At 37.9% G+C, this 13,048-nt stretch overlaps 1 protein-coding gene across 15 annotated transcripts in view; it reads left to right on the top strand.

The window, feature by feature from the left end:
* Positions 1-13,048, top strand: part of ZNF536 (zinc finger protein 536) — a 464,250-nt gene that overhangs the window by 255,341 nt on the left and 195,861 nt on the right. For all 15 annotated transcript variants that reach the window (XM_059713819.1, XM_059713821.1, XM_019492883.2 and 12 more), the window contains one exon: positions 6,156-6,308. In XM_059713819.1, the coding sequence (XP_059569802.1) occupies positions 6,156-6,308 (153 nt within the window). The remainder of the gene's footprint in view (positions 1-6,155; positions 6,309-13,048) is intronic.

A 13,048-nucleotide genomic window follows, 5' to 3' on the forward strand; every position in this document is an offset into this window, starting at 1 on the left:
GGGCTCTGCCGCAAGCCCCCAGAAGCCCTGATGGTTGCTGCAGCAGCCAGTGAGTGCAAGCTTATTTTTATTGTTTTTTTAAAGAACTGGAAGCTGGGGCTGGGCAGGGCAGCCATGGACGAGGGGTGCTGAGAGAGCAGGCAGGGGTTGGGGGGCACTTAGGGGGGCTGGGGGAGCAGGCAGGGGATAAGGTCTGGTGTGGGTCCCCACATGGTCCCCTCCCCACTCCTCCAGCCCCACCCCTTTGTCCCCTACTTACCAGCATGGAGTCCACTCCAGCTCCCTGTGGCAGTGAGTGGGAACTGCCTGAATCTCCAAAACTCTCCAAATCTTTTCTGAATTGATTCAGAGAGCTTCAAAATGATTCTGACCTTTTTATTGGTTTCCTGATTCAATTCAGATTTGGAGATTCAGCCACCAAATTGGGGCAAATCTCCTCCAAATCAAATCAGCACCTGAAGCTTCACACAACCCTATTGATTATGTAAGTACTAAATATATAAGTATAAGCACAGAGTTCATAGGAACCATGTTAGATTTTAGATCTGCATGATGTTGTCTCCCACAGGGAAGATCCCAGACTATTGTGGGACTATTGTGGGTCCCAGACTATTTGACTCATCAGTCAAAACTGTAGTAATTTATAATGTTAGCAGACAGGACGGAGCAAGGTCATCTCCATTTTGTCAAGAAACCATTTGTCTCCAGCTCCAGTGCATTCTTTATCACATTGTACCAGTAGCCTTTCACCTACCAGGTCTCAAAAATTTCCCCCTTAACTACATAACATATGAAGTCAGTGCTTTCTGGTCTTTGGGAGAAGAACCCATGTGGAAAATCGTGTAACCACTACACAGTAGCATCTCATGTAGATGCACCCATTGTTCACTAAACAGATCCTGCATCCTGATGTACAGTGCCTTTATTAGACCCAATACTAACTTCGGGATTTGTCCTTTGGTCTCTCCACAACAACAGGAATATTCATGGAGGGCTCAGCAGTTGTTACATCCCTCTTAATTGGACATGTAACCCTTCTGCTGGGCATTGGCCAGCAGTAGAAGGGCCAGGTTCAATTTTTTGGGATACTAAATTTTGGGCAGTAAATTTATTTACTTTGGCCCGAGCCCCGACCCAAGAATCTGGGAACACTAAATTAATTACCAGGGTGTCCCGCATAAACAAACCCCCACTCCTCACAAGCAGTATAACCAAAACAGATTTAATACAGAAAACAGAAGAATCTTTGCTCCCATGGAGAGGCTATATGTGTATGCGGGGAGTGAATGAGGCTTCAGACTAAGGCTTCACACACCCCACACTTCTGGGCTAGATTATACGGCCTGCTGAAATGAAAACTGCAGGAAAAACTCCAAAGGAACCAGGTTGATTAATGGCTACAGCCAGCCCAACCTCACAGCCAACTAAAACAAAGGAATACAAAAGAAACAAGGGGGAAAGACCAAGCCTGCCCTCTAGGCCTCGGCTGCAGGTGAGTTGGGTCACAGCTCCATTGGGTTCAGAATGTTGCAAGCCTCAACCCTTGCCCCAAACTGGCAGGATTAGGAACTCCCAGATTCCAACCCTGTTAAAGCTGCCAGGTTTAAATCCTGACCAGAAAACCCAAGGAACTAGTGCTGTTTCCCCAGTATTAATCCCTTAAAACCTCAAAAGAGAGGGGAAAAAAGGGAGGAAGAACAGGAGGAGAAGAGTTCCCAGACACTGGGACAATTCTCCCTCTCTCCCTGCTCTGAGATTCCCTTTTTGCTATCTGCTACTCCTCCTCCCTAGAAGGAGACATCGCTTTTCTGCAGCTGCTGGCAGCTTCTTCTCCCCCAAACAAGCGTAGCTCCCCTTATATCCCTTTGCATGACATCACCCTGGCCTTGTCCAGTTAGGGAGTACCACACTGCAGTGTCTCTCCTAACCAATCAACCTGAAGAATCCTCTGCTTCCCATGGCCAATGAGGCCAGAGGGTTTTACACATTTTCCCCAGATGCAGGCCCCGCTTGCCATGTGCTGAGCACATGGCCAGAACAACAGGGCCATCTTGCCCATATCAAAACACGCCCCCCCCCCGACACCCACACACATTATACAACCCAGTGTGTGAGGGGGGTATTACAGGTTTGGTATTCACCATAGGAAAGGACATACGTAGATGACAGAGTGGTCACGTTGCCAATTCTGTTTATGGGATTATATAGCACTTGACTGAAGTTTAAGTTTGATAGAGAAAGAATCCACATTTTGCTCACCCGAAGCACAGAATTCATAGGAACCATGTTAGATTTTAGATCTGCATGATGTTGTCTCCCACAGGGAAGATCCCAGACTATTGTGGGTCCCAGACTATTTGACTCATCAGTCAAAACTGTAGTAATTTATAATGTTAGCAGACAGGATGGAGCAAGGTCATCTCCATTTTGTCAAGAAACCATTTGTCTCCAGCTCCAGTGCATTCTTTATCACATTGTACCAGTAGCCTTTCAGCTACCAGGTCTCAAAAATTTCCCCCTTAACTACATAACTTATGAAGTCAGTGCTTTCTGGTCTTTGGGAGAAGAGCCCATGTGGAAAATCGTGTGAAGAAAAAAAGGTTTTTTATCTTACACTAACTATGGTCCTTTTAAATACATTGCTCACTTGGATCTGAGAGTCCTCTCCCTTTTCCTGTTCTGTGAATTCCTGTAGCTATAGATTTTTCATTGGCAAAGGAGGAAGACATTTGACATCCGTCATGTTCTTGAATACAGTAGGCCAGAAAGGAATCCAGGGTGAAAGCTATAATAGAAACTGCTAGCCAAAATGAATCCAGTCTTATGTCCATGAAGTGTATACACCCACAAAAAGAAGTTTTATGGGCAACACAACTCAAATAAGCATGGTTAATGTAAGATAGTCAACTGTTCTTTTTCTTCACAAAATTAGTGGGATTTAATTTTTTTTCATTATTTATTTATTTATTTATTTTTGGAAATGGATCAACTCAGAAACTTTGGGGAAAATCTTGATTACATTTGAAATAATTTTGCTCAGATAAACCTTATGTCCTGTTGGCTCATTACAGATATTCCCACAAACTAGTCCAATTCAACCCAATTGCCAATTTCTACTTAGCAAAGATCTCGAAGTCGATGGATAGGGAAGGGAAGTTGAAGGTTAGGATTGATGTTTATTGGTAAAGCCGCATGGAGCAGCTTTTTCAATGCTCACTCCCCCATAATAATTCTTTTGTTTTACAGATTTATTTTCCTTTTGAACATTCACTCATATACACTCCTTATTTTTTCCTTAGCCTTTTAGGCACTGCTTTAATCAGTGCAGTTGTTATGGGGTAGTAGTTGTGATGTAAGCGCATGCTACAGTTAAGGGAGTGCTTAAGTGTTTTAGCAAATAGGGATAGTTTGCTGATTCAGTACTTTAGTGAGCAGAGATGTGGGTTAGGGTCTGAGAGAAACAGAAAGCAACCGTGAACTTATAGTTTCATTGATTCAAATAAAAGGACTTAGATGTAGAGCTATTCATTCAGGTAGCAGCGGCCTCCAGCACTTCGGTGGGCTTTGTAAGCAAAGTAATTCAAAAGAAAAGCCCTCAGCCCAGCTTTAAAGTCTTAGGAATGTGTTCACTGTGGGAAGAAAAAGTTCTTATAGGTAAGGCCCTGTTAGAGGAAAGCCTTTAGAGCTATCTACTGTATGTCTACTTAAATCTAAGGGAAAGCTCTTCAGACCACCCACATCTTTCTCTGCTTCATTGTTGTTTTCAGTTTGCTTTTTCAGAGGGATTAGTGCTAGAGTAAACTCCATAGTCTCACTGCCTCGAAAAAATTCAATTTTGCGTAAAGTGAAAATTAGACTCTTAAATCTGCAAGGCGAGCTGTTTATCTTACAAATTTATTCTTTTTTATTGGGCCACATATATTCTAGATAGAAAGATAAAAGGGAAATGGATAACAGGCCATCATTTAGAGTGACATATAGCAAAACATAACTAGTAGTCTTGTTCTGTAAATTTATCCTGAGTGGCTTGTTAGCTTTATCTATATATTTATCTATAATGTTCACACAATATTTATTGAAAACTAAACTAAAATCTCTCAGTATCATCATGCATACTGTATTTTGTATTTCACAGCCTGCTTTTCCCAAAGCAGTTCTGGACATTATCTTATATAACTGTCCTGTTACATGCCCCTTACAAAGTAGCAGAAAGCCAGCATCCCTTGTGGAAATTGGAAATATAGGATAGTACCGATATGTGTCTGTCCTGTTATTGAAAAGCAACATATAATCTGCATTATGTTACTTTTAAATACTTGTGAATAATTCAAAATGCCAGCTACTGCCCTTCTAATTTAAATGCTGTCTTTTAACTTTGCAGGTTTCAAGCAGAACTTAAAACTTTTACAGAATATTTGTCAGGCGTGTGTTTATTGTATAATACTATCCTTTTTTAGCTTAAAATGATCTTTGCAATGATCTTTGCATTTATATGGCTGTGTATATTCCCAGTGGTTGTGCTAAATATATTTCAAACGTAGATATATCTGGCTTTTCACAAAGAAATTATATTTTTATCTAATCAGGTACATTGGAAAAAACTAGCTGGGGATTTAGAACTTTTGACTTTTGTTACCTAATTATTAGATTCTCATAATGCTTTCAACTGTGTTAGGTAAGAGCGTTTTGTTGTTGCAATTAAAAATGTAATTGTTAAGGCTATTCACGTATGTCTCTAGCTGTTCTCTCATTTTCACTCTCACTGTGTCTTCAGTACACTCCTATCTGAGACTGCTTCAAAAAAGTGACCGTGTTCACCATAGTTTAGCATATAGTTATAATATCTACAGTTGTTTCCCTTTTCAGTAATATGGTATTTATGTCCATGCTAATGTATATATCCTTTTTATTAGTCAAGTGTTTACATACTTTTGTTTTGTCCATCACTTCTAAGTAAAAAACAGCACCAGATAAGTTAGATTTCATTCTCTAGCAGCAGAACAGATACTTTAATCAATAGTTTATGGGGGAAATTATCAAGATTTAAATATGGCTTTCCTGTTAATATCATTGGGTATCACATAGTTCAACTTCTGCATATAACTTTGAAAATATGTTTCTGTGTATTGTGTTTCTAGGTTGTGACAATATTGTTATTCCATTTCTACACTTACCATCCTATTGTCTGATGTACATATGCCACATATTAAATGGGAACTCTTCATAAATGCTTGATAATATTTAGGATACATGATTGGTTTGAATAAAAACTTTTAAAAAATACCCTATGTTTTTTGAAATTTTTGGTCAGTCCTTTGCCTGAATTGTAACCCACTTTGTTCAGAACCTACTTGAATGGTAACTTGTCAGTTTGTTCCAAGTGGTTGAAAACAACCAGATTTTTTAAAATCTGAAGATGATAATGGTGTCCTAGGCACAAGAGCCATGGTAATAAGATGCAATGTGTAAGTGCAGCCTTGTATGTCAAGAAAGAGAAACAAAGCAGTTGAATATTGCTCAGTGGTTGTGGGAAAGACAGTTCTCTTCAATTGGCCTGCTTGTCCTTTGATGTTTCCTGATATTAGGCCTCTCAAAAAGACTCATGCAGCCGAGCTCCATTGGTGGAAAGCCAAGGAAGAAAATTGGCATAGTCTGTCCGCAGGAAAGGAAATAATGCCCAAAAGACTGTCACTGCAGTCTTCCCCATTATCAGCACAACTGTACTGCTGTTTTTGTTTTTAAGATACGAAATACAAACTTTTTAAAATCTAAAAATGTGTAGCTCTTTTACAATAATTAGAAATTAACCAGCTTCAACACAATAACATTTTAAAACTTTTTTTTTAGGGGGGGGGGAAATTAGTAGGAACTAAGCAAAAGAAGAAATCAAACCAGCTGCTGACACAGCTGTTTCTTTCCTTGTATAATTCAGTTCAATATAAAGGTACCATATGCTGCTTAAAATGATGATAGGAAAGATGAAATAATTTAAGAGAATAACAAGAAAATACATGAATTGTCAGCATTCTGTCAGATTTAAAGAATGAAATAGACAGGTGTAGTATTGACATGTTTAACTTTGTGTTGTGTTAGCAGTTTTAGTGAGAACAACTTCTGACATGTGCTGAAGTGATGTGAGAACATTTCTGTTTCAGACATCGGAGAAGAAGCTGGGAGATCTGTAGGAGTCCAGCAGCCAGCTTTACTGAGAGACAGGAGTCTTGGTTCTGCCATGAAAGACTGTCCCTATTGTGGAAAAACTTTCAGAACATCACACCATTTAAAAGTCCACTTGAGAATACACACAGGTAAGGGGATGAGAAGAATATGGCATTGATAGAAAGAGTCTTGTGTGGGTGTGTTAAAATAAACATCTGGTTTCAAGTTTTAATTTCTAATTTAGGTGAAGATGTGGTAGTTCACTCAGAAGATCTTTTAGAAAGATATATGGCAATCTTCTTAAATAAAAAGCTTATGGACATTTGACTGGTGAAAAGATAACTTGAAAAGTCTCCTCTTTCCCTATTTGAGATAATTTCAATCTCAAAGTCTGTTTCACCATTGTGTCCTTCAATTACCCTTGTTCTTCTGTGCAAGCCTATTGGTTTCAGACATAGTCACACTGACTGCTCTAAAGGCCCCCCCTTAGCATTTACTTAGGGACTCATAGTTTCGTTCTAAGTTATTCTTTCTATCCAATTTATTGTTACTATTCTCATTTTTCATCTCTTGGCATGCACATGGACATTTTAACTCCTTTAATTTATCAAATACATTTAGAAATTAACTTTTTTGCACTAGTCTTACTAGTCACTACCTGTATCTATTCTTATTTTAGTTTTATAATAGCAATTTGTTAGTTATTTCCACCCTGTGCAGACTTTTTGGTTATGCGGGCACCATCATTGTTTTGTTTATTTCATTCAGAGTATGGTCTGTGTTAAAGGCTAGGAAACTGTAATCTTTTCCTTAAAAATATTGTTGTATGTGTTCTAATAAAATAAACATAAGAATGATATACAGAGATATTTTAATGGGTGCTTAATAAACCTTATAATCATGGTATGGTAAATGACTAACTGCCATACAATGGCCTATGTCCTTAGTTTCCATTGACATCACTTGAAATTCTATGCATGATTCAAGGCTAATATGACATTTCTCTATCCCATGTGCCTATATATTATGAACTCTACAGGCCTACAGCTATCTCTGCAACTGCTGGCTATATGAGGCTTTGCAAAGTGGGTTTGGGAGAAGGGTGGCTATCCAAAAAAGAAGTATTTTTGTTAAAAGATATGCCTGGTGAGAGAGCTAGGTGGAAATGTTTGTTGAAATATTTTTTTCAATACAAAATGCCATTTCATTTTCCTTGACATGAAAATGTTTTGAAAAATGTGTTGATCCAAACAACATTTTGTTAAAAAAAATTAATAAACGAAGCGTTTCAGTAATGCTTCAGAAATGTCCTGTTTTGACATGTTCAGAATGGAATGTTTTGATTTTTCATTTCAAAATGAAATTCATTGTTTCTTATAGCAATAAATAAATAAATATTGTAAACAGTTGAAATTGGAATGAATGATTTGATAGCATCAAAATAAGATGAAATGACTTGTTTAAGTTGGCCTGAAATTAAGTTTCAAGAAAATGTTTTGCAAGAAATTATGTAGTTCTCATTCCATTTTGGAAGGGGGTGTGGCAGGGTGGGGGGAGCTCAGAAAACCATCTGAAACAGTGGAATTGGCTTTGAATCAGAAAATTCACTTCATTCTCAACCTTGGCAGAGTCTGAATCTCTTATCCTCTGGAAACCATATATGGGGTTCAGTACCCATGTCTTTAGATCTAGAAGCTGAGTGGGGGTATAGATAGATAGGCCCAGGGTAGAGACTATCAGGAGAGATTAGGGGCTTATTGATGAACTTGCATGGTCACGCGTGCAAATCACTTTCACATGCAGTATCCTTCTTTCTAGCCGGCAGGTAAACTACTGGGCAATTTGGGTAGTTAATGTGCATGACCTTTCAGATTTTTCCTGAAAGATTAGGCCACAGCTTTGTTAGAATGTTTCAATGAAAATAGTTTAAATATTCTTCAGTTATTTACAGAATGAGAAGGTTTAAGAGAGACTTTCTAGCTGTACCTATGAGTTCATTCTCTTTTTTTTTGTTTCTAATTTCACAAATTGGGTAAGCAAGTGCTATTTCTTTACATGAATCAATCAGGTATTGGGGTGGCTATTGGGGTATACGTCTCATTTCTACTTTGAGAACCTTGAAACTACGGCTGCCTATAAACATGCTTCGGGCGGGGAAGCTTTAATTAGAGCAGTTACTAGAGAGCTGCTCTAATTAAAACACCTCACCTGCATGTTTAAAAATGGCCACAGGACACTATCTAGACCTCATTTGATGAGGCTTAGATAAAGAACCCCTGCAGCCATTTTTAAATGTGTAGGGGCTTATACACACGATGGTGAGGCCACGCTAGAGTGATTTAATTAGAATGTGGAGCAGACTCAATCTAATTTGAATGTGAACCAGCATGTGTATAGGCAGCCTATATTTCTGGGTATGCAAATGGACAGAATGCTTTTGAAAATTTGATTATGAGGGCCCCAAATTGGCAAAAGCAGGAAATGTAAAGGAACAGATAGAATATATTCATTGCATCTTATCTTTCTGTCATTGAACTGACCATGTATGATAGATTTAATGTGATTCTGAAAATGTGGCCCTTAATATTGTTTCACTTTTGCATGCATGCTCTTTAGGACAATGACTTTATCTTTACTAGTTGTTTAGAGTTTGTACAATACCTAAGACAACACAGGCCTCATTTTTACATTTACTACTGTAATAAAAGTAAATAAATATATGGCAATACCATTATTTGAAAGTAACCTGATAAGTGTGATTTTACACTATTTTAATGTTTAAAATAGTGGAAGATTTAGGAAAACTGGGTACATCTACATGTGCGCTTTACTGCATCAGCTAAATAGCTCCACAGTAAAGTGTCATAGTCTACATACGCACCAGTATTAGGGCATAGGAAATTAATTAACTTTGCCTTGGACAGTACAGCATACTAGTTATGTGTGCTGTAAAACACATGTAGGTTGTGACAGGCTGGCTAGGGCAAAAGGGTATGGCAGTGCAGAGGCTTCCTGCTGCCTACCCCCACTGTAGCACCCTTGTGGTCCAGGCCTGATGCCGCCACCTGAAGCCCAGGCCTGCCCACCCCAGCCGAGATCCCTGCCAGCCCAGGGCTGCTCCTCTTTGGCCTGAATTTCTGCAGTCCTGGGTGCACACGTAAATACTGCACCTGGGAGCAGTTTTCTCCAGCACGAACTGTGCCGGTGTTTGTCTCTCTGTCTTAATTGCACATGCAGATGAATGCACTGGGTACCTCCCCTTTGCTTCCCTTTCATCCTGCTCCTCTTCCTATGCCTTCTGAAAAACCTTACCATAAATAGGTGTTCATTGGTTTTTGTTTCCTTAAAGATGACAGTACTGTGCTTACAATATTTGCAGAGTATAATTCATAGAAAATAAATAAATTGCAATGAAAGCATTCCCTAAAAATTATGCTTTAAAACCACCTTAGAATCAGAGCAAGAAAAAAAGTCCTTCCAGTAACAGAACAAAAAATATGACTTTACAGAAACATTATGCAAACTATTGAAACAGCATTTGCAATGTATTTTAAAAGCATGATAAAATTAAAATAGATAAGGATCAATTTCCATTAAACTAAGAACAAAGTATTTTTAAAATAATGACAAGAGTATTTTAAAAATGAAACAGTGTTTTAAACTGTATAAATAATCATAATAAACATTAGAAAAAATGTAAAATGGCAAATTACTAGAGTTATTAAATCAAATTTCATTTGTTATGCAGCAAATGGAAATGATGTAATAGATACTAATTATTAAGAAAATATTATATTGTTTAGTTCATACTTATCTAGGATGGTGTTTGTCAGTTTTCTGTAGTTTGTATTACAATCTGACTTTATTATATGTCTGGATCATATAACTGATTGATAAAACACACTCTCCTGTGTTTCTCCACTACATTAACTCAATTACTGCTCTTGTTCTCGCAGCACCTGTTTGTTAGAGATGAGCTCAAGCAGTTCAGGAAAAGTCAGGTTCCTTTGAACATCTGTGTGTTTGGAGGCCTATAGGTAGGATGCCTTGGTATACATGCCAAAACCAGACTCAGAATCTGATCCAGCTAAAAGGAGCCCCTGTCACTGTTGGGCCAAAGAAGGCACTTGAGCTTCTTTTGTCTCTGTATCAGATGAAGCTGCCCTCTGTTTTCTTAGGAAAGAAACACAAGTACTCAGTTAACTGGTTCGGTTCACTCTCAACATCCTAAAGCACAGATTAGTTCCTCTTCTGCTGACTGAACAGTATTTAGTGGGGGAGGTTTTTGTAAATGGAGTAGGTCAGCTGTTGGATTTCTGTGTGCTTATGCTACAAGAGTCAGAAAAAGGCCACGTGATACAAAAATTAGTAGTTCAGTCTTCCTGTAGAACTTTCAGCTTCTAAGCTAGCATAGTTCAGAAAACCATTACTATGTTGTTTTCAGTAAAAGCACTTCTCTGGTTAGACATGACTCACCTAAACAAAGTGCTAATAATATAGAAATGGATTCACACAGCTGGAACGTGTATACTGATGCTGATCTCATTTGTGCCAATTGAAATCAGGAGTAATTCCAAGGGAGTTGGTGTGACAGTTCTGTGAGAATTTGATCCTGAATGTCTTAATATCAGTAACAAGGATAGTACAGTTTAAGCATACAAAGAGGTTAGGCAAATCCTTACCTTATGATAAGAACAAGAACATTCCTTGATGGAATTACTCTGGGATATTGTTCTATCAGCTCCATTCCTGTAAATCTCCAAAATACTTTTCCAAAATAAATGAAAGTGCAGAGACAGTGCACAAAAACAAACTTTGTAATCAAGCATATCATGCAGTTCTTGCTTCTCACATATTTCTTGGACCATCACAGCTACCATAATGCTACTAAAGGGTGTTATAGTATATATGATATATGATAGCTCAACGTACTGGTATGTATGATAGTGCAATGTACTGGTTAATTACTTTCATTAGTTATGGTTTTGTACTCCTAAGTTATGTTGGCATCCTTTATTTTCGTGCTTCTGTCCTATACTCACAGCCCTACAGGGACATAGAATGCACTGTTTTATGTAAGGGCAGACATTCCAGTAAAATGTCAGTAATGACACTTAAGACGAGAGGAAGGATTATCCAATAATTAGGTTCTACCTTAGGACATGGGAGATGTAAAGTCAGTCCCTGAATGACCACAGTCATGTGTGACCTATATCAAATCACTTAACCACTCTGTGCCTCTGTTCCCCATTTATGAAATGAGGATATTACTTCCTGGGGTTTTATCAGGATAAAAACAGCAAAGATCATGAACAGTTCCAGTAATGTACATGGATAGTATATTCTGTACAGGGAAGTGTGGTTTGTCCTATGAACCCAGTCATTTAAGGTTTCATCTGGCATGGTAATAAGCACCTTCCATAGCTTCATTAATGCCCTCAATTTCCGTTGCAGTCAACGGGAATCAAAGCTGTTTGTCACCCTAAAAAATTGAGCCTTAAAAGGGCACAGAAATGGTTAAGTAAAAAATGATGAGCTTGTACTTGCTCTCATTGTCCATAAGCATGTTGGTTTGGGGCAAATTTTCAGACTTGAAACTGTGTATGTTCTCATTGGAGGTGTTCACAAACCATTACAAGTGTACAAGTATACACATATTAGAGTTCTACACACATCAAGACTTGGGTGTGCTTATACCCTGGCTTGTGTATTCACCTGAGTAAAAAAGTCATACGTATGAATCAGAAATTGGTCCTGAGTAGGATGTGAGCTATATGCACATACTGAAGAAGAGATAAAGGGGAAAAGCTTTGCAGAGCTGTATCAATTGACCTGTGTTACATATGCTACACAATACACACATGTATATATAATATACATCCTGCAGCATTACTGCTGCTTGATACTCTTTGAAATCCAACTGTGGCATTTTAAAACTTGCTTAGATGAACTGATGAAATACACTAAAAATGGTGCTGTTTAAATGAATTCAATTCACATTTTCTTCCTAAAAAAAGACTGCCTGTTGCTATTCTCTGAAGGCGCTTGTAGTGGGATGAGCAATATGAATAATTAAGGAAAATGGGGATGTGTGCTCCAAGAGGAGACAATTTTGGTACTGAACATCCTTTATTCTTACATTTCTGAGATGAACTAAAAGGACTTTTCATTTCTCTAGATTTCTCCAGATTTCCCATCCTTAACATTGTACAGCTTGCCTTTTCCTGCCTTAATGATATCCCAAACTTTTGTTGAAAATAATTGATTGAATTTAAATTTCCTTAAAAGTTTAAGAGGTAATGTTACAGTATAAATTTCCTACCAAACACTAAGTAGGGAAATATCCATTAGTGAAATTAACTACAGTTTCTAGGTAGCTAACAATGTGCAGTATACAGTAGGGCATGGCTAATGAACACTGCAGTGGGTGATATTTCATTATACAAATTAATGCTCACATTTTAATGGGAAAGTCACATAATGAATCTCAGCTTCAGTGACAGCAATTAGAGACACAGATTGTCCCCTTCTGGACAAGGCACTGTTTAGCAATAAGCAGCTGTGTAAAAAGTCTTCAGGTTTACAACATATATATGCTTTGGGGGAATTAGTGTACAGTTTATATTAATGTACTGGAGCTTCACTGCAAAGGAGCAACCATATTTATCTCTTTGTGTATTAACTAAGTAAAGACATGTAAAAAGACTAAATAAATTTTAGAGAGAATATGTAAATAAATGAAAATATTCAATTATATAACTTTACCAAAAATTAAAACATTTACTGTTTGCCAAGTACTAGAATGCAATACCCTTAATAAACTGAGTCATAGCATCAAAAATGTTTTATTTTATTTTATTTTTTTGTGAGATGGAGGAGTATATCCAAA

Source organism: Alligator mississippiensis, chromosome 10 (assembly GCF_030867095.1).
Source record: "Alligator mississippiensis isolate rAllMis1 chromosome 10, rAllMis1, whole genome shotgun sequence".
NCBI lineage: Eukaryota > Metazoa > Chordata > Crocodylia > Alligatoridae > Alligator > Alligator mississippiensis.